Source organism: Oncorhynchus mykiss, chromosome 6 (assembly GCF_057628025.1).
Source record: "Oncorhynchus mykiss isolate SJ-2025 chromosome 6, ASM5762802v1, whole genome shotgun sequence".
Classification (NCBI taxonomy): Eukaryota; Metazoa; Chordata; class Actinopteri; order Salmoniformes; family Salmonidae; genus Oncorhynchus; species Oncorhynchus mykiss.
Genome location: NC_143027.1, coordinates 58347847 through 58372737, shown reverse-complemented (window position 1 = coordinate 58372737; position 24891 = coordinate 58347847). Strand labels below are relative to the sequence as shown.

Here is a 24891-nt window from a genome sequence, read left to right as displayed (position 1 = left end):
GTGTTGTGTTGTGTTGTGTTGTGTGTGTGTGTGTGTGTGTGTGTGTGTGTGTGTGTGTGTGTGTGTGTGTGTGTGTGTAGCATATCAAATCCAGCCTAGAGGGGGTGCACAGCTGTAAATCTCCTCTGGGTAGGTAGAGAGATACAGGCATGGTTAATCTCTCCTTAGAGCTCCCGTGTCTGTAACCGTGTTATGGTGAGTGAATGAGGACCCAAAAGCGAACTAACTTAAACAGAGCTTCTTTAATAACCAAACATAGGTAGGCTCAGATAGACCGGCAGATTCCGACAGGACAGGACAAGGTTACAGCAAACATGACGATAGTCTGGCTCAGGCATGAAACACAAACAAACAAGAATCCGACAAGGACAGGAGCAGAAACAGAGAGAGATATAGGGACCTAATCAGAGGGAAAAAAGGGAACAGGTGGGGAACGGGGTGAATGGGTAGTTAGAGGAGACAAGGGACAGCTGGGGGAAAGCGGGGGAGAAAAGGTAACCTAACACGACCAGCAGAGGGAGACAGGGTGAAGGGAAAGGACAGAGACAAGACAACATGACAGTACCCCCCCACTCACCGAGCGCCTCCTGGCGCACTCGAGGAGGAAACCTGGCGGCCACGGAGGAAATCATCAATCAGCGCACGGTCCAGCACGTCCCGAGAGGGAACCCAACTCCTCTCCTCAGGACCGTACCCCTCCCAGTCAACTAGGTACTGATGACCACGGCCCCGAGGACGCATGTCCAAGATCTTACGGACCCTGTAGATAGGTGCGCCCTCGACAAGGATGGGGGGGGGGGGGGGAAGACGAGCGGGGGCGCGAAGAACGGGCTTAACACAGGAGACATGGAAGACCGGGTGGACGCGACGAAGATATCGCGGAAGAAGAAGTCGCACTGCGACAGGATTAATGACCTGAGAGATACGGAATGGACCAATGAACCGCGGGGTCAACTTGCGAGAAGCCGTCTTAAGGGGAAGGTTCTGAGTGGAGAGCCAAACTCTCTGACCGCGACAATACCTAGGGCTCTTAGTTCTACGCTTATTAGCAGCTCTCACAGTCTGCGCCCTATAACGGCAAAGTGCAGACCTGACCCTCTTCCAGGTGCGCTCGCAACGTTGGACAAAAGCCTGAGCGGAGGGGACGCTGGACTCGGCGAACTGAGATGAGAACAACGGAGGCTGGTACCCGAGGCTACTCTGAAAAGGAGATAGCCCGGTCGCAGACGAAGGAAGCGAGTTGTGGGCGTATTCTGCCCAGGGGAGCTGTTCTGACCAAGACGCAGGGTTGCGAAAAGAAAGACTGCGTAAGATGCGACCAATAGTCTGATTGGCCCGTTCTGCTTGACCGTTAGACTGGGGGTGAAAGCCGGAAGAGAGACTGACGGAAGCCCCAATCAAACGGCAAAACTCCCTCCAAAATTGAGACGTGAATTGCGGACCTCTGTCCGAAACGACGTCTGACGGAAGGCCATGAATTCTGAAAACATTCTCGATGATGATTTGTGCCGTCTCTTTAGCAGAAGGAAGCTTAGCAAGGGGAATGAAATGAGCCGCCTTAGAGAACCTATCGACAACCGTAAGAATAACAGTCTTCCCCGCTGACGAAGGCAGTCCGGTGACAAAATCTAAGGCGATGTGAGACCACGGTCGAGAGGGAATAGGAAGCGGCCTGAGACGGCCGGCAGGAGGAGAGTTACCGGACTTAGTCTGCGCGCAGACCGAACAAGCAGCCACGAAACGACGCGTGTCATGCTCCCGGGTGGGCCACCAGAAACGCTGGCGAATGGAAGCAAGCGTACCCCGAACGCCAGGGTGGCCGGCTAACTTGGCAGAGTGAGCCCACTGAAGAACGGCCAGACGAGTAGGAACGGGAACGAAAAGAAGGTTCCTAGGACAAGCGCGCGGCGACGGAGTCTGAGTGAGTGCTTGCTTTACCTGCCTCTCAATTCCCCAGACAGTCAACCCGACAACACGCCCCTCAGGGAGAATCCCCTCGGGGTCAGTGGAGGCTACTGAAGAACTGAAGAGACGAGACAAAGCATCAGGCTTGGTGTTCTTAGAGCCCGGACGATAAGAAATCACGAACTCGAAACGAGCGAAAAACAGCGCCCAACGCGCCTGACGCGCATTAAGTCGTTTGGCAGAACGGATGTACTCAAGGTTCCTATGGTCAGTCCAAACGACAAAAGGAACGGTCGCCCCCTCCAACCACTGTCGCCATTCGCCTAGGGCTAACCGGATGGCGAGCAGTTCGCGGTTACCCACATCATAGTTACGTTCCGACGGCGACAGGCGATGAGAAAAATACGCGCATGGGTGGACCTTGTCGTCAGAGAGGGAGCGCTGAGAAAGGATGGCTCCCACTCCCACCTCTGACGCGTCAACCTCGACAACGAACTGTCTAGAGACGTCAGGTGTAACAAGGATAGGAGCGGATGTAAAACGATTCTTGAGGAGATCAAAAGCTCCCTGGGCGGAAACGGACCACTTAAAGCACGTCTTGACAGAAGTAAGGGCTGTGAGAGGAGCGGCCACCTGACCGAAATTACGGATGAAACGACGATAGAAGTTCGCGAAGCCGAGAAAACGCTGCAGCTCGACGCGTGACTTAGGGACGGGCCAATCAATGACAGCTTGGACCTTAGCGGGATCCATCTTAATGCCTTCAGCGGAAATAACAGAACCGAGAAATGTGACGGAGGAGGCATGAAAAGTGCACTTCTCAGCCTTCACAAAAAGACAATTCTCTAAAAGGCGCTGGAGGACACGTCGAACGTGCTGAACATGAATCTGGAGTGACGGTGAAAAAATCAGGATATCGTCAAGGTAAACGAAAACAAAGATGTTCAGCATGTCTCTCAGGACATCATTGACTAATGCCTGAAAGACAGCTGGAGCGTTAGCGAGGCCGAAAGGAAGAACCCGGTATTCAAAGTGCCCTAACGGAGTGTTAAACGCCGTCTTCCACTCGTCCCCCTCCCTGATGCGCACGAGATGGTAAGCGTTACGAAGGTCCAACTTAGTGAAAAACCTGGCTCCCTGCAGGATCTCGAAGGCTGAAGACATAAGAGGAAGCGGATAACGATTCTTCACTGTTATGTCATTCAGCCCTCGATAATCTATGCAGGGGCGCAGAGACCCGTCCTTCTTCTTGACAAAAAAAAACCCCGCTCCGGCGGGAGAGGAGGAGGGGACTATGGTACCGGCGTCAAGAGCTACAGACAAATAATCTTCGAGAGCCTTACGTTCGGGAGCCGACAGAGAGTATAGTCTACCCCGGGGGGGGGTGGTTCCCGGAAGGAGATCAATACTACAATCATACGACCGGTGTGGAGGAAGAGAGGTGGCCCTGGACCGACTGAACACCGTGCGCAGATCGTGATATTCCTCCGGCACCCCTGTCAAATCACCAGGCTCCTCCTGTGAAGAAGAGACAGAGGAAACAGGAGGGATAGCAGACATTAAACATTTCACATGACAAGAGACGTTCCAGGAGAGGATAGAATTACTAGACCAATTAATGGAAGGATTATGACAAACTAGCCAGGGATGGCCCAAAACAACAGGTGTAAAAGGTGAACGAAAAATTAAAAAAGAAATGGTTTCACTATGATTACCAGAAACAGTGAGGGTTAAAGGTAGCGTCTCACGCTGAATCCTGGGGAGAGGACTACCATCCAGGGCGAACAAGGCCGTGGGCTCCTTTAACTGTCTGAGAGGAATGTCATGTTCCCGAGCCCAGGTCTCGTCCATAAAACAGCCCTCCGCCCCAGAGTCTATTAAGGCACTGCAGGAAGCTGACGAACCGGTCCAGCGTAGATGGACCGACAAGGTAGTGCAGGATCTTGAAGGAGAGACAGGAGTAGTAGCGCTCACCAGTAGCCCTCCGCTTACTGACGAGCTCTGGCCTTTTACTGGACATGAAGTGACAAAATGACCAGCGGAACCGCAATAGAGACAGAGGCGGTTGGTGATTCTCCGTTCCCTCTCCTCAGTCGAGATGCGGATACCTCCCAGCTGCGTGGGCTCAGCACCCGAGCCGGCAGAGGAAGATGGTAGTGATGCGGAGAGGGAGGCGACGGAGAGCGCGAGCTCCTTTCCACGAGCTCGGTGACGAAGATCAACCCGTCGCTCAATGCGAATAGCGAGTTCAATCAAGGAATCCACGCTGGAAGGAACCTCCCGGGAGAGAATCTCATCCTTTACCTCTGCGCGGAAACCCTCCAGAAGACGAGCGAGCAAGGCCGGCTCGTTCCAGCCACTGGAGACAGCAAGAGTGCGAAACTCAATAGAGTAGTCTGTTATGGATCGATTGCCTTGACATAGGGAAGACAGGGCCCTGGAAGCCTCCTCCCCAAAAACAGATCGATCAAAAACCCGTATCATCTCCTCTTTAAAGTCTTGATACTGGTTAGTACACTCAGCCCTTGCCTCCCAGATTGCCGTGCCCCACTCACGAGCCCGTCCAATAAGGAGAGATATGACGTAGGCGACACGAGCAGTGCTCCTGGAGTAAGTGTTGGGCTGGAGAGAAAACACAATATCACACTGGGTGAGGAACGAGCGGCATTCAGTGGGCTCCCCAGAGTAACACGGCGGGTTATTGATTCTGGGCTCCGGAGATTCGAAAGCCCTGGAAGTGGCCGGTGGATCGAGGCGGAGATGGTGAACCTGTTCTGTGAGGTTGGAGACTTGGGTGGCCAGGGTCTCAACGGCATGTCGAGCAGCAGACAATTCCTGCTTGTGTCTGCCTAGCATCGCTCCCTGGATCTCGACGGCTGAGTGGAGAGGATCCGAAGTCGCTGGGTCCATTCTTGGTCGGATTCTTCTGTTATGGTGAGTGAATGAGGACCCAAAAGCGAACTAACTTAAACAGAGCTTCTTTAATAACCAAACATAGGTAGGCTCAGATAGACCGGCAGATTCCGACAGGACAGGACAAGGTTACAGCAAACATGACGATAGTCTGGCTCAGGCATGAAACACAAACAAACAAGAATCCGACAAGGACAGGAGCAGAAACAGAGAGAGATATAGGGACCTAATCAGAGGGAAAAAAGGGAACAGGTGGGGAACGGGGTGAATGGGTAGTTAGAGGAGACAAGGGACAGCTGGGGGAAAGCGGGGGAGAAAAGGTAACCTAACACGACCAGCAGAGGGAGACAGGGTGAAGGGAAAGGACAGAGACAAGACAACATGACAAACCGAGTCTGTGCATCACAGAGGACTGCCACATCACACTGACACTAAGCCTGTGTCTTTACCCCTGAGCACAGCAACACAACCACAGGATTAAACTACTACTGCACAAACTACTAGCCTAATACTCTTTTTGGTTCCAAGTGAACCCTTTCACAACTAAAAGGTTCTAAGTAGAACCTTGTCTGGGGTCTACCTGGAACTAAAAATGGTTCTATGGGGAAAACGAAGAAGACCATGAGAGGACCACACAGAGAACAGCCCTGCCATACAAATATAACCCTTCTTTTACCAGGCATTTTCTCACAGAACAGGTTGAAGCCAGTTCATTATTTCACAGACACACAACGTGTCAGTCTTCTTCTGATGACGCCTGGACTTGACATCAGCGTGAGGACACGCCTCAGTCTGGCCTCACACCAATACAGGCAAAACAATACCGCGAAATGAGGGAAACCAAAACGAGCCATTTAAGGAGAATTTTACTTGAATAAATAAAACAAATGTCATTATTGAACATCCTCTACAGTTTCAAGGAGAATCAATACAACTAAAGAAGATAAATTGTGCTTGGCAGTCGTTATGATGACTGTAGAAATACTGGAGGCTAAAATGTCAAATGTAAATCAGGCAGTCTGTGCCATACTGACTAATATTCATAAGTGTATAATTAAAACATTTCATTTGTGTTCATTGACATATAATTCATCTGACTCATCCCCAAAAGACTAATTCCAACAACCAGATGTACGTCATTCCGTTCTGACTCATAAGCATTACCATACTTCATTACCATACTGCATGTTCATATTCATGGCTTGAAGCAGAGGTGAAGAGAAAATGTAGGAATACACCAACCCAAAAACTTTTTCCATTTCTCTTTCGTGAGATACAAAGAGTTGTTTTGTATCATCTTTTGTTTTGTTTCAAAAATGATCTGTATCTTTCCCTTGGGCAGACATGGAAAAAGCATACACAAGTAGACAATCACACGAGCACACACACACACACACACACACACACACACACACACACACACACACACACACACACACACACACACACACACACACACACACACACACACACACACACACACACACACACACACACACACACACACACACACACACACACACACACACACACACACACACACACCAGAGACTCCCAAAAGACCCCCAGTCCAGTTTGGGGCTCCACTCACCCCCAGTTTCCTGCTACGCATGCGGACGTATCCCTGCTTGACGATGTCGTTGAAGTTGGAGGCCATCTCTGTGGGAGCTGGGACCTGCTGGGGCCTATTGAGGCTAGCATCCAGTCCTTCTGTCCTCCAGTCCAGCTCTGCACCTAACCCCCCTCCCTCCCCTCCTCTTTCCCTCTTAAGTCCTGGGGTTACCTTCTCCCTCCTCTATATCAGCCAAATCTTCCTTTTCAGATCCTGTTGCCCTCAGACTGCGCTCACTCCTCTATTGCAGCTCGTTGTCCCCCATCGTCCTTTCGTTGCAGTCCCTAAAGAAGGAGAGAAGGAGAGAGAGAGGAGAAGAAACAGGGGATCTATTATTCATTAAAGTGGCAGGAGAGAATGGTAGTGGCTTGCAGACACACGGAACATTATCCTCCATTATTCATTGCTTTGGCAGACACCATTATTGAGGGCAAGTAGGTAGCATGGCTTCTGTGACACATCATTATGTATAGTGTACAGCACAGCCTCTGTCTCGGAGCTACTGGAACTACCATTAGATCGGGCTTGGAAACAGAGGCTCTTCCGGAGACCATCCTTCCCAGTCAAGCAAGAAGAAAACAGAGTAACGAGGGGAAACTCATTTTAAGTTCAGCCGGACAGCTGTAAACCAAAGCAGACTTTATGACTTCGTTATTGTTTCTAATGCTCTTCTGACAAAGCCCAAAAGCTACTTCAATAACAACTCAAATCAAAAGAATGTTGGTTGGTTAAATGATCCGTCATGGAGACTGTTTGACACAGTATCGAGAGCAGCCATGTGATATGCAGAGCTCCACAGTGAGGGGGACTGTAGTTCCAATGGCATCAATGCCTCTATTCAGACATTCAAACACACACTTGTACACTCACTCGTAGAGATGCAATTTAAGCATGCACACAAGTACACACACAGACACATCACAAACACCATTGGAGGCATTGCAGAGTGAGACAGACAGGCAGGCAGAGTATCTCCTGTGACCATATGATGCTATTCTCAGGGTTCTGCTCTGGTGGTGCGCGGGTAAGCGGTTTGTTCACCCGCACCCACCCGCAATTGCTAGTAACCCATCTGCAACCACCCGACTATAACTATATGTGATACAGTGAAAATCCGAGGGCAGTACCCCACCCTAACTCGATAATATCGAATATGCGCTATAGGCTAATCAGATTGGATGAAAATAAAATTTGACAGGGGGCATAGGATTTTATTTGCCTGATTTAGATTATGTTTCTGCTTATAATTAAATACATGCAGCTTCTCTTCTGTCATTATAGCATAATGTCATAAATCAATAGAACGAATCCGATCTATCTAGTCGATGTCGGTAAATTTCTCTGTCATCTCAAAAAAAAGAAAAAAATGAACAATTTTCTGTGTAAAAATGTCCAAATGACATCAGTTTGACCGGTTGTAAGGGAATAGAAGCTGTGAAAATGACCCAACATGTTTCTGATAAGATTTCAGTTTGGCTTGGATGCATATTTTATGTGGTTGAAATACTATCAGCTTTTATGATGCTGATAAAGACAGCACCTCTACAGATGGCATCTAATTGCACATTCTCTCAAGATGCTGAAAGAAAGAAATCCTATTTCTCCACTCATGTTCCCAAATAGTAATTTAGCCTACATTTGGTGTATAATTTTACTACAAGAAATTCTTAATATTAAGGCTGTGAAAGGTTATAGACCTACAGTCAGTGTCCAGACAGTTTTCATTTAACCCATCAGAACAGCAGGCTACAGTTCCCTTGACGTGCCATTTAAAGTCCCCATCTTGTGACTGTCCAATTTGTGTAACACCCAACAATCACCACACATAACACTGCTATCATCCTCTTTTCCCACTTCAACAAATCTTTCCCAAACATTTTCTTTTCTGGCCCTCCCTTCTCTTCATTTTCAACTATCCCTTTCGAAGCTTTTCTCTATTGAATTAAAACTCAGACATTGTCCTTTTTTGCCTCTGTGGATCGACTTTTAACTTTTTCTGCCCGTTCCCAAAAGCGTTTGGCGATTGCCGTGTAGGCTGTTTGGCGCGCGTACAGTTAGATCCTGAAACCTAGGCTTACATGCTGACCCGACCGGACACGTCGCGTGCGCTAGCATCGCAAAATACATTTAGAAATCCATGTTGTTCAATTATTGCACCCACACTGCTCGCGCGCGTCAACGAGCGTCTGCATTGCCAAGGGCTAAAATAGAAGTCCTTTCTATTTCTGACGCAGATCGCGCTGAAAGTCCTGCCTCTCCCATCTCCTCATTGGTTTATAGAAGCAGGTACCCACGTGCCATCTCCTCATTGGTTATACCCACGTGGGTAATTGAAAGACGAACTGTTTTGCCGGAAGTCGTGGTAATACTATGAAAGTTTAGATGCCGATCACCATATAAGTTCAAAGATGAAAAAGCCTGGAAGGAGGAGAGATAACTAGAAACGATTCGCTTGGCCGTTTTATGTGTGGATTAATTGGCAGAGTAGAGGACCTTGTGCATTTCAGGTAAAATAACAACTCAATGTTTATATACCAGGGCAAATTAGCTAGCAACAGCAAGCTAGCTAAATAGGACAAATTAGCTAGCAAGTGCAGGCTAACTAGCTAAATTTCCATACATGTTTAATGCTTTTCGACCTGTCCCCAAATGAATGTCATCGGTTCAGAGTTTGTTTTGATATTTTGACCTGCGTGTCGTGATCGCGTTTGGTGTAGGGGGACAAAATAAATTCATGCACGATAGCGCACGATGGCGCACGTGCGCAGCCGGTTTGGGTTCCGTGTTATGCACTAACTCCAGATCGCCTAAAATAATGAAAGGAAAACCTCAATGTAGCCTATAGATATAAATCAATGTAGTCTATAGATATAAATCGCACAATATTTATATATGGATTTTAAAGTATTGTTTTGTCTTGATTCAACCGGCCGGCCCGCCACCCACCCTCCCTTCATCCACACAATATTTAATGATCCTAAACACACCCACCCAGCGGATATAACCGTGGGGACTGCGGGTTATAAGTCAACCCATGCATCACTATTCTGCTCGCTGGGGGGCAGAAATCAGTGTGGTGCATCTTCTCCCTGAGGAACTGGCGCTAAATCTCCCTGACAATGGTGGAACAGAGACATTAAACTTTAACAAGGACCTCATTAACCAGGACAGAGCCAGGCTAATCGCTCACAGCACTGTTGTTTTAGAGAAGTGGCTCACACACACTGGGGAGGGGGCTAACACATATACACACAAACACACACACCTTACAGACAGACAGACACACCTTACAGACAGACACCCCTTACAGACAGACACACCTTACAGACAGACACACCTTACAGACAGACAGACAGACACACCTTACAGACAGACAGACACACCTTACAGACAGACAGACACACCTTACAGACAGACAGACACACCTTGCAGACAGACAGACAGACAGACAGACAGACAGACAGACAGACAGACAGACAGACAGACAGACAGACAGACAGACAGACAGACAGACAGACACACCTTACAGACAGACAGACAGACACACCTTACAGACAGACACACCTTACAGACAGACAGGCAGACAGACAGACAGACAGACAGACAGACAGACAGACAGACACACCTTACAGACAGACACACCTTACAGACAGACAGACAGACAGACAGACACACAGACACACAGACACACACACACAACATATAGAGCTAAACAGCTGCAGACTGGCTCCACTGTTGCCCTCTGGGACTGCTGGTGTCACCGTGGTGGGTAACCTAGCTTGCCAAGCTCCTAACAGCATTCTAAGAAAGTAGTACCTGGCAAAGACACACGCCTGGGAACAAGAATATATGTCGGCTGAGCAGAGGATCCTTATGTGGATGGGATTGGCTCAATGTTAGCATAGTGGGAGTGCTTGAGACACACTTGATGTGCCATTATATCTTGGAGCACAATTGGAAAGCGATTAAATCCCATGAAAGCTATTCAAATGAGACAAATGTGCACCCCGGTGAGATAAAATAACTCCCAGGGTGATGCTTAGTTAAACAGAGCTTCAATAGAGTACGTATGGAGGTGATTGAGGAATCAGGAGGATTTGTACAACTCTACACATTACACATGCTGTATTACAGATCTATCCAACATCCATGGTCAGCAGTGAATAACCTGGAGAACAGGGGCTGTTGTCTGCAGCCAGAGGTGGGCTGGTGTGTGAGGAAGATCAATAAAGAGTGCAAGGGTGCACACAATGGAGGATCAGCTTGTCAAAACCCAACATCAAAAAAAAAGGACATGCCATTGATTCTGATCCTGCACTGACTGATTCTGTGCTAGCCTCTACAGTGAAACACCAGGGCCCCGTTCTCCCTCTACCCCCTCTCCACCCCATAATCATTGAGATGTGCTGATTTACCTTTTTTTCCCCACGATCGATACACATCGGCAGCTTTTTCCCCCCTGAGACGGACAGTAAACGGCCCGCGGGTGATGTACCACTGAGCAACACATTAGTATTAATATACGTTCAGTGGGTGGAGAACACATTGTCCCGACAGAAACAAAGCCTTATCACGCCTTGTGTCAGCACAGGAAACCACTCCATTGTACTCTGCTTGTTTTACACGACGGCGCATCGCCACTAGGCCGGCACAGAGCCGGGAGTGGGATTCTAGGAACAGACAGACAGACAGTATCTTCAGTCACTACTTCATAATGTGTGTTTATGATAGAGGGGAACACAGGAGTGTCTGTCGGGACCCAGGTGCCGGGGATGGTAATAGGCAGATAATGAATTCAGAGATTAGTGAATCCCACTTCGCTCCTCTCCCAGCGAACGAGGAACAAACAGCTTGTTAAAGAAGGACGTCAGGTGAGACGGCGGGGGTAACAGTGCTTTAACGAAGGCGAGGCAGGAACACCTGTTCCGGCTGGAAGTGTAGGTTGAGACAAGAGGCTGCAGACAGGCCTGTCTCTTGGAACAGAGCGACTTGATAACAAGCGGCTTTGAGGAGGGCCTTTCGGGTGTCGTCTGTTCTCTACTTTCTTTAGAGGAAACGTTAGATCACACAGCTGGCTGCTAAACCTCTTCTTAAAGCCCATCAGCTCCTCTCAGCCACACATTTAGGGAGGAACCTGGAGTTCCAGTGTCTACACATGACTATAAAGGACAATGTGTACAAATTAAGAAGGAGAATGCTACTGTGGAAAATAAGCACATTTCAGATGGTTAAAAAAAAATACACTTTTCCGTACATCCACTGTAACCATGGGAACCTAAACGTGTATCCCCAAAAAGGCCTGTCTGCGCTATGGTTGAAGAGAGGAGACAATGTACAGCTCCCTGACAGAGAGAGCAGAGATATGCCATGCTCGGAATAACAATAGGGAACCGTGTCTGTGAGCTTGATCTCATATCTCATTCACTATCACCGAGTCATTTAAAGGGGCATATCATATCAGAAGTCAGTTGTCAACGGAATACTTGCACACGTCAGTCACAAATCTACCGTGACTGTACTGTGAATGTTGTTTTACTCGATTGTCTTTTCCCAATGTTGTCATCTTTGAAAAACCAAGGTGTGTCACGGCCTGACCTTAGAGAGCCTTTTTATTCTCTATTTTTGCTAGGGTGGGTACCCTAGTTTATGTATTTCTATGTTGACCTGGTATGCTTCCCAATCAGAGGCAGCTGTCTATCGTTGTCTCTGATTGGGGATCATATTTAGGCAGCCTTTTTCCACCTACAGTTTAATGCAACCTGAGTCAGCTCTCCGTACTCATCCTGAGGAGCGTGCTAGCTGTCTAGTGAAGACTGTGTCGGACCAAACGCAACAGGTCTCCAGTACGCCTCCCCAGCCCTGCACGTCCTGTGCCAGCTCCCCGCACTTGCCGTGCGAAGGTTGACATCTGACGTTGTGCCAGCTCTACGCTCCAGACCTCCTGTGCTTCTCCCCAGCCCGGTACGTCCTGTGCCGGCTCTACGCTCCAGACCTCCTGTGCGTCTCCCCAGCCCGGTGCGTCTCCCCAGTCCGGTACGTCCTGTGCCGGCTCCACGCTCCAGGCCTCCTGTGCGTCTCCCCAGCCCGGTACGTCCTGTGCCGGCTCCACGCACCAGGCCTCCTGTGCGTCTCCCCAGCCCGGTACGTCCTGTGCCGGCTCCACGCACCAGGCCTCCTGCACGTCTCCCCAGCCCGGTACGTCTTGTGCCAGCTACATGCACCAGGCCTCCAGCAACAGTCTGCAATCCAGAGCCTCCAGCGACGGTCTGCAGTCCGGATCCTCCAGCGATGGTTCCCAGTCCGGATCCTCCAGCGATAGTTCCCAGTCCGGAGCCTCCAGCGACGGTCCCCAGTCCGGAGCCTCCAGCGACGGTCCACAGTCCGGAGCCTCCAGCGACGGTTCCCAGTCCGCAGCCTCCAACGACGGTTCCCATGGTCAGGAGCCTCCAGTGATGGTTCCCATGGTCCGGAGCCTCCAGTGATGATCCATGACCCGGAGCCTCCAGCGATGATTCATGGTCCGGAACCTCCAGCGATGATCCATGGCCCGGAGCCTCCTGCAAGGGTTCCCAGTCCGGAGCCTCCTGCAAGGGTTCCCAGTCCGGAACCTCCGCCGGTGCCTCCGGCGACGTCTATGGTCCAGTGCCTCCGGCGACGATCCACGGTCCGGTTCCTCCGGCGACGATCCATGGTCCAGTTCCTCCGGCGACAATCCACGGTCCGGTTCCTCCGTCGACGATCCACGGTTCGGAGTCCCCGGCGACGATCCATGGTCCGGTGCCTCCGGCGACGATCCACGGTCCGGAGTCCCCGGCGACGATCCACAGTCCGGTTCCTCCGGCAACAATCCACTGTCCGGTTCCACGGAAGCGGAGGGATCCGCGAGCAGAGCGTGGTCTACGTCCCGAACCGAGCCGCCACCGAGGCTAGATTCCCACCCGGACCCTCCCCCATAGAGTCAGGTTTTGCGGCCGGAGTCCGCACCTTTGGCGGGTGTACTGTCACGCCCTGAATTAGAGAGCCTTTTTATTCTCTATTTTGGTTAGGTCAGGGTGTGACTAGGGTGGGTACTCTAGTTTTTGTATTTCTATGTTGGCCTGGTATGCTTCCCAATCAGAGGCAGCTGTCTATCGTTGTCTCTGATTGGGGATCATATTTAGGCAGCCTTTTTCCACCTACAGTTTAATGCAACCTGAGTCAGCTCTCCGTACTCATCCTGAGGAGCGTGCTAGCTGTCTAGTGAAGACTGTGTCGGACCAAACGCAACAGGTCTCCAGTACGCCTCCCCAGCCCTGCACGTCCTGTGCCAGCTCCCCGCACTTGCCGTGCGAAGGTTGACATCTGACGTTGTGCCAGCTCTACGCTCCAGACCTCCTGTGCTTCTCCCCAGCCCGGTACGTCCTGTGCCGGCTCTACGCTCCAGACCTCCTGTGCGTCTCCCCAGCCCGGTGCGTCTCCCCAGTCCGGTACGTCCTGTGCCGGCTCCACGCTCCAGGCCTCCTGTGCGTCTCCCCAGCCCGGTACGTCCTGTGCCGGCTCCACGCACCAGGCCTCCTGTGCGTCTCCCCAGCCCGGTACGTCCTGTGCCGGCTCCACGCACCAGGCCTCCTGCACGTCTCCCCAGCCCGGTACGTCTTGTGCCAGCTACATGCACCAGGCCTCCAGCAACAGTCTGCAATCCAGAGCCTCCAGCGACGGTCTGCAGTCCGGATCCTCCAGCGATGGTTCCCAGTCCGGATCCTCCAGCGATAGTTCCCAGTCCGGAGCCTCCAGCGACGGTCCCCAGTCCGGAGCCTCCAGCGACGGTCCCCAGTCCGGAGCCTCCAGCGACGGTTCCCAGTCCGCAGCCTCCAACGACGGTTCCCATGGTCAGGAGCCTCCAGTGATGGTTCCCATGGTCCGGAGCCTCCAGTGATGATCCATGACCCGGAGCCTCCAGCGATGATTCATGGTCCAGAACCTCCAGCAATGATCCATGGCCCGGAGCCTCCTGCAAGGGTTCCCAGTCCGGAGCCTCCTGCAAGGGTTCCCAGTCCGGAACCTCCGCCGGTGCCTCCGGCGACGTCTATGGTCCAGTGCCTCCGGCGACGATCCACGGTCCGGTTCCTCCGGCGACGATCCATGGTCCAGTTCCTCCGGCGACAAGCCACGGTCCGGTTCCTCCGTCGACGATCCACGGTCCGGAGTCCCCGGCGACGATCCATGGTCCGGTGCCTCCGGCGACGATCCACGGTCCGGAGTCCCCGGCGACGATCCACAGTCCGGTTCCTCCGGCAACAATCCACTGTCCGGTTCCACGGAAGCGGAGGGATCCGCGAGCAGAGCGTGGTCTACGTCCCGAACCGAGCCGCCACCGAGGCTAGATTCCCACCCGGACCCTCCCCCATAGAGTCAGGTTTTGCGGCCGGAGTCCGCACCTTTGGGGGGTGTACTGTCACACCCTGAATTAGCGAGCCTTTTTATTCTCTATTTTGGTTAGGTCAGGGTGTGACTAGGGTGGGTACTCTAGTTTTTGTATTTCTATGTTGGCCTGGTATGGTTCCCAATCAGAGGCAGCTGTCTATCGTTGTCTCTGATTGGGGATCATATTTAGGCAGGTCTTTTTCCACCTGTTGTGTGTGGGATCTTGTTTATGTATTGTTGCTTGTGAGCACTGCATAGCTTCACGTTTCGTTTTGCGCTTTATTGTTTTCTGCGCCTTGGTCCAGTTATTCCAATGAACGTGGCAAGGTGAGGCTAGCCAATGTTCGCTACAAAAAAAAATTCCGTCACTGAAATGTCACGTCTGCTAAACAAGCAAACGTGAACATTGTGAAAATTCTGTGCAACTTCTGGCACGTTTACTGTGAACGCCGTGTTTGTACCTGCTTTAAATTACAGTTATAACAGTGGCCAAGTACGCTATCGTGTGGTGTTCAATGTCGGCCTACATTCGTTGAGACTGAAAAAAACATGTAGGGATTGACATTAACCTGCTGATCCACTTGTCCTTCAGACAAGGAGTTGACTGAAAATGTTGTGTTGTTTGATGCAAGAAACCACTTTACAAAATACAACTCATTATTATTCCCATACCATTACAACAGACAATCAGACAAATTATGCTGCCCTCTGCCTATTGGCTACTTAGCTTATTCAAGCCTGTCTCAAAATACAACACTGCCCCTTTAAAAAGCTCTTTACCTTACTTGCTTTCAAAGATGTCTAGAAATGCACACGTTTTGTGCTCTTGTGGGATGCAACCACTCCCCCATTGCTGACTAGAAAGTAGCTATAACTGGGATAATAACTCACTAACTAGCAAAGAATTTGAACAAATGTGCACAGGTGGCAAGATGCAGCTCTCGCGTTGATCTCAAAACAAGCGCATCTACTCACGTTGTAAACACAGTCCAGCTCAGTATGGGCCCGAGTCATGCCTTTAAATGCAATAGAATCCTACTCCAATGTGCTCTGCCTACAAGAAAATCTCTTGCATAGTTCGTTTTGTTTCAGGATGTTGCATTGAAAGTGGCGTTGGTTCGAGCACAATTCGCACAGTAGTGTTAACTAAAGGGGAAAACTAGACATTTTTGTAAAGTTCAATCTGATGCTTCTCCGCGCGAGCTGAAATGTCTTCTGCGAGGCAGTCCCGGGGGAGCTGCGCTGCCCGATTGCAGCTTTGAGGGAACAACGAGGCCAAATCTACCGTATGGCTGTCTTGAAATGCACTTTCCTCTCTTCTCGCCTGATAACTGACCCTTCCTGCTCCCTCTCTCCTCTCTGCGTTGTATTGTTGATGTCAGAGTTCGATATGGAGCCCACTCTGCCCTGTTGCTGGAAGATGGATTGAACCACACACACAGAGCCAGCAGCTACATGGACCTCCTGACCTGTTGAGATGTGAGGGAGGTGTGGTAGCTAGAGGCAGGGAAGTGTGTTAAACCACAGATGACCCATTATGCATATATTGACCAGATACTCAAGAGGCTGCTCTTGAGGCAGGTGGGACCATTCTAGCCAATGAGACGGCAGATACCCATGTGAACAACAGGCACAACTTCAAGAGAAAGTGTTTTTTTTTCCAAAGTTGTCCTACTTCTATCAATACACTCGTAAAAACATAAGCATTACACAACTTCCGTTTGATCAAATAAGCCACAGGTAGCAGATAAGCTAGTCATTTTTTTTTTTGCTAACCAAATACTACACTCTCATTGACCTCCTTACAAAAACACCTCGTTTGGTGAGCAAAAAAAAAAACAACGAAGAACCAAAAAAAACGGCAAGAAGAGAAGACAGATTTTGGGCCCAGTTATTCCTCTCGCTTTGCCGCAATCCTCTCTGGTGAAACACATATCGGTGCTCCTATCACCATACCACGAGCCTATCAGCACTGAATCACTCGCAGCCGATCGTTTGCCGGGGCTGGCATAAATAAAGGTCACACACTGGTAGAACATTATACAAGCAACAGTAAAGCAACAGTAAAGTAATAGACACTGCACATATCTGACATCTGTATTCAGGCAACAGGAGTCTTAGGCAGGGCAGAGAATGCAGGAGAGCTGCTTAGCTGACAGGAGGAGGAGAGAATGCAGGAGGTTTGTGTGTGCTGGAGGCTAAATGTGTCTAGGCAAAGAGGCCTGTGTCAGTTTGAGTTCTTATGAGCGAGGGCATGCTTATTGTGATACTGCCTAAGACAGCTTGAGGCTAAGAGGCAGATCGTGTTAGAGAGCCTTGGCTAACTGGAGTCGAGAGGAATAGGGGGAGTTAGTAGCAGGATACAGAATGTAACCTAATGTGGAAAGGGGAATGACTCCACTATCATCATGACGTTGGTTGTAGTTACAGACAGACGCCTCAGCATCTGTACTCCAACAGACAGACCTTCTGTGTGTGTGTGTGTGTGTGTGTGTGTGTGTGTGTGTGTGTGTGTGTGTGTGTGTGTGTGTGTGTGTGTGTGTGTGTGTACATGCATGTGTGTGTGTGTATGTAAATGAGTTAACAGCTGAGCTGTAGAGCAGCACAGCAGCTCTCCCTGCAATGTGTACCAGTTGGAACTGCTGTCTGGTGAATCCAATCCCCCGTATCCTCTCTCTCTCAGCTGTGCCTATCTCAGCCTAATCAAATCCCCAGAGCACCAGGTGTGCCCCGGGCAGGTTAATCTAATGCCAGGTGTGCCCATCTCAGCTGAATTAGATCATGCTACATTAGGCGCAAGACAGATCCAGATATGTCATCTTCTCTCTGGGAGCGACACTGGGCGAGGGAGTGAGGGAGGGATGGCAAAAAAAGTGAGTGCGACAGAAAAAAGGGGTTGATTGTCAGTGTCAGGTCAATTTCATGAGCCACTTCACTTCCATTCCCTTGGAGAGGTTAGTGAGGTGAAAAGAATGGAGCATTCCAGCCATCGATCAGGTGGGGAGGGGAAGGAGAGAGAGCAGATCGACTGCAGTGTAATGCTATGAGTGTGTGTGTGTATGTGTGTGTGTGTGTGTGTGTGTGTGTGTGTGTGTGTGTGTGTGTGTGTGTGTGTGTGTGTGTGTGTGTGCGTGCACACGTCTTCATAGGGTTAATAACTTCAGCTCTGTGAGTTTGACAGATTTTCTCAGATTTGCTCTGTGATGTTCAACAGCTTCAACTTGGAGAAGACGGCATCCATTTAGGGAGCGACGAAAACGACCCCAGAGGTTCATGTTCTCTCTCGTTCTGACTTCCTCTTCCACCCACACGTCAATGTCACCCATCGCTCTCCTTTCACCATTGATTATACAGTATGTCTATCTCTGTTTTTACCCCCATGTCACTCAGCCTATTCTATAAATGGGACCTTTATAATAATGAGTCATCCTCATCCTCCACAAACTGAGGGCATCATGTGACAGCCATTCACCAGGAGAGAGGCTTTGCGTGCTGGGGTGGCATCCTCCCCACGGAACAGGCGGCTGTCTAACACACAGGGGGCAACAAGCAGCTGGTACACAATATGGTAGAGGGGGTACCAGCCAAGAGGGAGGATCAACCAGCAAAAATACCAATGACTGTTCCATTACATGAAGGAGAAAAGATGGAGGACAAGACAGACAGACAGACAGACAGACAGACAGAGACAGACAGAGATAGACAGAGACAGACAGACAGAGATAGACAGAGACAGACAGACAGAGATAGACAGAGACAGACAGACAGAGATAGACAGAGACAGACAGACAGAGACAGACAGAGACAGACAGACAGACAGACAGACAGACAGACAGTCTCAGGAAGAGGGCAAATGGTAACTTCCACTTGTGAAGGTTAGTGAGTTATTGTTGTTGCTCCAGTAAGAGCCAGTGTTTAAGGGCTCATCAAGTTTACTCCGCCATCTTGATATCATTAATGGAGTCAAAAGAACACCCCAGACAAGTACGCCACTAAAGTCTCACAAGAGAAACTCTTTCAACCTGCCAAAATCTCTGTATCTCATGAGCTTTCGTCAGACTGTGCAGTTTCTTCAGACTACCGGTATTACTCCTTGTCCACATACGCACGCACACCACGCACTCACACACACACATAAACACACACCACGCACGCACGCACACACACACATAAACACACACCAATTATTATTTGACTCCACAAACAGACCCCCTGGGAAGAGAGCTGGGAAAAGGCCCAGGGAACGCCCCCTCACTCCGTCTACTCCCTCCATCTATCCCCTCGCTTAATGAGGACAGACAGACTGCTGTGAAGAAGGGATGAGGTCAGGGGAGGATGTGGGCAGGAAAAGGACAGAGAGAACAAAGATGGAGAGAAGGAGGATAAAAAGGAAGAGAGGGGCTCCTTGGGGTGATAATAGGCAGCTCTGTCACAGTAATGGCTAATGAAATGCCACACCAAGTTTCAGAGCTCGTTTCATTCTTCTTTTCCTTCGTTGAGTCTGACACATACACCTTAAACTGTCTTTAAAAATGGGTAGCGGAAAAGGACATTCATACCATGTGACCGTCTGGGGAATGGATCAGTGTGTCGATACAAAGCTGGCTAAAACGATTGACAGAGGACATGACAGAGACTTGACATCGAATGGCTGTTTTGGACATTGTCCTGGGACCGTTGTTCTAAGAGAAACTATGGTCGATCTGAATCAGCACGGGGTCACATAACGACCCCGGCCAAAAACAGACCACCAGATCAACTGTGGACCGGGACCTGCGCTTATTAAGTTTAGCCATTCACGGCACATTAACACAACTGATCCCCCGCCTATGCAAGATTAGAATCATTTATCATTGATCAAGAATCAAATTGCCCCACTCTATTTGGACTCTATTTCTATTACTATTTCTATTTCTTCCACTCTATTTATGCCAGTGGCTGTGAGTCTTGAGGTCATTGTAGGATACAGTGTCCAATTCAATCACAAAGCCAGCCTGCCCCCCTGGGATCCAGAGAGCCAATGAAAGGTGGATGTAGAAGTGAGAATCAATGAATACACAGCAGTTTATTAAACTAGCATTTTACGCTCTGGTATGATATCGACGGACAAACGGGAGCACGGTATTAAGTTAGGCTGGCTGCTCATTCGACAGGAGCCCGGGAATTGGCAATGCAAAGCACTTCCCAAAGAGAACTGTTAAAAAAATAATATAGACTCCATTTTATGGTATCAACTATTGGTTTGACTGAACAATAACTTGAAAATGGAGTCCAAGGAGACAAACCAAGCGAAGGCAAACAACAGAACGTCAAATAAAAGACTGCTGGCTGTGCCAAAGGGTTCAGGGGCAAGGACAAGGTTGAAGAGAATAAAAGCAGCCTAGGACTACATTTGGAACGACAGTGGGGAAGGATGAGAGAAAGAGAAAAAGCGAGAGGGCAAGGTGCATTCCACTCTGTTGTTCCGCCTGTCGTCCCCTCGGCCATGTTGTGGTGAAGGGCGTTTCATGGCGCTTTCTAGACAGGGGGCTTTCTGTCGGCCTGGAGCGTTTTGTCTCCACTGTCAGCACAGAGAGAATTACCTGCAGTCGCAGCGCTGACCTGGACACCGATAAAACACGCTGAGGACAGAGAGAAAGGGGGGACATGGAAAGAAAAGAGAATGACATCTTCGCGGATGTAATTATGGTAATGTCCAGACATGTTATTTTGGTGCGATTTGTTTTTGATTATGTTATTTCTTTCTTTCCTTTGGTTTTCATCTAGAGATGAAATCTGTCGTTCTGCCCCTGAACAGGCAGTTAACCCACTGTTCCCAGGCCGTCATTGAAAATGAGAATTTGTTCTTAACTGACTTGCCTAGTTAAATAAAGGCCAAATAAAAAATAGGAAATGGGTGTGGGAAATTAGCGTGAGCTAGAAACACTAGTGCAATGCGTCGGATGATTGTTTGTTCAATGTGTCTATGTGTTTGTTCTTGTCCCTATCCAAATAAACTAGACAAAATCAGGCATAACGTGAAGAAAGAAGACTGATTGGTTGATTGAATTTCCCCCATTTCTCTGGCAGGCTGCAGTGAGTCAATAATGGCTCCTGCCACCCCTACTGCTGAGTCAACTGATATCGTGTGGATGTGTGTGAGTGTGTCTCACAGTGTGTCTTACGGATTCAGGATGTAGGACACCGCAGACTTTACCCTGTAGCTTACACTTACACAGCTCCTCAAAACCCAACTTCACGCCAGAAATCAAATACTTTGTGTTTTGTCGCAGTACCATTACGGAGGAGTTTAGGGTGTGTGCGCGGGTCACCTCACATGCCCCTTCAGAGTTCCCCCTGCCCCAGTAACACTCCTTTCGCCGGCCCTCCCTCCCTCCCAATTCTATCTCATCCTCCTCATCCTCCTAAACCTCCTATCACATTGTGCATAACCCCCCGGCTCATAATCCTTGTATCATATCCCATTAATAAAAATATATCTGCTAAAGCTCCCATATAATCGCACGCACTACACACACACACACACACACACACACTACACACACACACACACACACACACACACACACACACACACACACACACACACACACACACACACACACACACGCTTATCCTCCACAAAGAGAATAAGAAGGAAGAGGGGATTCATTCTCACTATATTCTCTGATTCTCTGCCCTAGGTCTTTATCCCCAGTCTTTATCCCCAGTAGGAGGCTGGAGGAATCAATGCCCAGGGCTAAAGGAACCCAGCTGACCTCAGAAACAAGTGAGAGGTCGCTCTTAATTAATACAGCTTGGCTACTGCTGGCAGGGTTTAACCCACCATGCCTGGCTCACTGGGAGAAACACAGGGAGAGAGAGTGGGGAAGGGGGAGATTCTACACTATGAGCAGGCCGGAAAAAAATATATTCTAATATGTTCTGACCACACAGTCCACCGAGTCCATCAACGTTTCCATCCCCCGGGGCTGGGAGTAGTGAGTGGGTGGAAGGCCGGATCATTCTCCCACTCTTGAAAAGGATGGAATAAGGACCCGAAACTAAGCTAGTGCCTGAGCTGTTCTCTGGAGAGGTGAGGTACTAGCAGCTATGACAAACAGTAGCATCCACACCCACAGTAAACACGGACACAGTGTAGGAACACACCATCTCTCCCCCTCTGCACCGTGAGCTCCTCCAGTCCGGCACTCTGGCACATCCAATACCTTCCTCTTCCCACCTCCGGCACAACCCATAGCGCACTGCTCTGTCATCATCAAAAACCACTCTGAGAATGAGGATGAGGGCGAGAGAGAGAGAGAGCGAGAGAGAGAGAGAGAGAGAGAGAGAGAGAGAGAGAGAGAGAGAGAGAGAGGGACAAGGGGAGAGCACGCACAAAGTGCTAAACGAGCAATAAAGTTGACAGCAGAGAGAGGCCATTCATCTTGCCGCCAGAGAAGAGGCTCCAGAGTTAAGACGCTGGCTAGCACCGTATTTACACCATCTATCAGAGGACAACACACACAGTACATCACTACAACCATAACAGAGCACTATGTGGACAACAGTGGAGGCTGCGGAGGGGAGGACGGCTCCTAATAATGGCTGGAACGGAGCAAATGGAACGGCATCAAACACACGAGAACCACGTTTGATGTATTTGACACGATTCCACTCATTCTGGCAGGCAGGAGGGAGGGATCGTGTCACTGGCAGGGCTAGGACAGGAGGGACTGAAGCCCAGGCAGCAGGAGTTGTCCCCCAGGTCCCCCCTCACCTGTCTGTGACCCCAACTAGACAGACACACACACCCAACCTAAACCAACCTCGGCTTCAACCTCTCCTTGGCCCTACTGAGGAAGAGTCCTGACAGCAGACATACATGGACAGGCATATGTGCAAGGATGGATGCTGGCACAGATGCATGAATGCACACAGACACATAGTCTTGCTCTGATTGGGTGCCACAGAAAGTGAGCTCACAGAGAGAGAGAGAGAGAGAGAGAGAGAGAGAGAGAGAGAGAGAGAGAGAGAGAGAGAGAGAGAGAGAGACAGAGGGAGAGAGAGATATTTCGCCTGAAGCCAGCACTAGGGAATGACGACAGACGCGACGCCCTGTCTGCTCACGTCTACTATCTGTCACAGATAACACACACACACACACACACACACACACACACACACACACACACACACACACACACACACACACACACACACACACACACACACACACACACACACACACACACACACACACACACACACACACACACACACACACACACACAATCCTCATAGACAGACACCAGACACTCTGTCTGCAAGCGCGTCCTATCAGACAATGCCCCATAGCCAGCGAGCTCATACACACACATAATATATACAGTGCCTTGCGAAAGTATTCGGCCCCCTTGAACTTTGCGACCTTTTGCCACATTTCAGGCTTCAAACATAAAGATATAAAACTGTATTTTTTTGTGAAGAATCAACAACAAGTGGGACACAATCATGAAGTGGAACGACATTTATTGGATATTTCAAACTTTTTTAACAAATTGCAAAATGCAAAATTATTCAGCCCCTTTACTTTCAGTGCAGCAAACGCTCTCCAGAAGTTCAGTGAGGATCTCTGAATGATCCAATGTTGACCTAAATGACTAATGATGATAAATACAATCCACCTGTGTGTAATCAAGTCTCCGTATAAATGCACCTGCACTGTGAGTCTCAGAGGTCCGTTAAAAGCGCAGAGCATCATGAAGAACAAGGAACACACCAGGCAGGTCCGAGATACTGTTGTGAAGAAGTTTAAAGCCGGATTTGGATACAAAAAGATTTCCCAAGCTTTAAACATCCCAAGGAGCACTGTGCAAGCGATAATATTGAAATGGAAGGAGTATCAGACCACTGCAAATCTACCAAGACCTGGCCGTCCCTCTAAACTTTCAGCTCATACAAGGAGAAGACTGATCAGAGATGCAGCCAAGAGGCCCATGATCACTCTGGATGAACTGAAGAGATCTACAGCTGAGGTGGGAGACTCTGTCCATAGGACAACAATCAGTCGTATATTGCACAAATCTGGCCTTTATGGAAGAGTGGCAAGAAGAAAGCCATTTCTTAAAGATATCCATAAAAAGTGTTGTTTAAAGTTTGCCACAAGCCACCTGGGAGACACACCAAACATGTGGAAGAAGGTGCTCTGGTCAGATGAAACCAAAATTGAACTTTTTGGCAACAATGCAAAACGTTATGTTTGGCGTAAAAGCAACACAGCTGAACACACCATCCCCACTGTCAAACATGGTGGTGGCAGCATCATGGTTTGGGCCTGCTTTTCTTCAGCGGGGACAGGGAAGATGGTTAAAATTGATGGGAAGATGGATGGAGCCAAATACAGGACCATTCTGGAAAAAAACCTGATGGAGTCTGCAAAAGACCTGAGACTGGGACGGAGATTTGTCTTCCAACAAGACAATCCTCCAAAACATAAAGCAAAATCTACAATGGAATGGTTCAAAAATAAACATATCCAGGTGTTAGAATGGCCAAGTCAAAGTTCAGACCTGAATCCAATCGAGAATCTGTGGAAAGAACTGAAAACTGCTGTTCACAAATGCTCTCCATCCAACCTCACTGAGCTCGAGCTGTTTTGCAAGGAGGAATGGGAAAAAATTTCAGTCTCTCGATGTGCAAAACTGACAGAGACATACCCCAAGCGACTTACAGCTGTAATCGCAGAAAAAGGTGGCGCTACAAAGTATTAACTTAAGGGGGCTGAATAATTTTGCACGCCCAATTTTTCAGTTTTTGATTTGTTAAAAAAGTTTGAAATATCCAATAAATGTCGTTCCACTTCATGATTGTGTCCCACTTGTTGTTGATTCTTCACAAAAAAATACAGTTTTATATCTTTATGTTTGAAGCCTGAAATGTGGCAAAAGGTCACAAAGTTCAAGGGGGCCAAATACTTTCGCAAGGCACTGTATATACACATTACACACACACACATTACATACACATACTAACAGGGAGAAAATGGAGCCTTTATCTAGTTGGAGGATAAGAGGACT

At 49.2% G+C, this 24891-nt stretch overlaps 1 protein-coding gene across 1 annotated transcript in view; it reads right to left on the bottom strand.

Moving 5' to 3' along the window:
* LOC110526241 (docking protein 4) overlaps window positions 1-24891 on the bottom strand; it is a 57362-nt gene that overhangs the window by 15134 nt on the left and 17337 nt on the right. The window contains exon 2 of the mRNA XM_036980596.2: window positions 6410-6714. Coding sequence (XP_036836491.1) covers window positions 6410-6475 — 66 coding nt within the window. The 5' untranslated portion in view covers window positions 6476-6714. The remainder of the gene's footprint in view (window positions 1-6409; window positions 6715-24891) is intronic.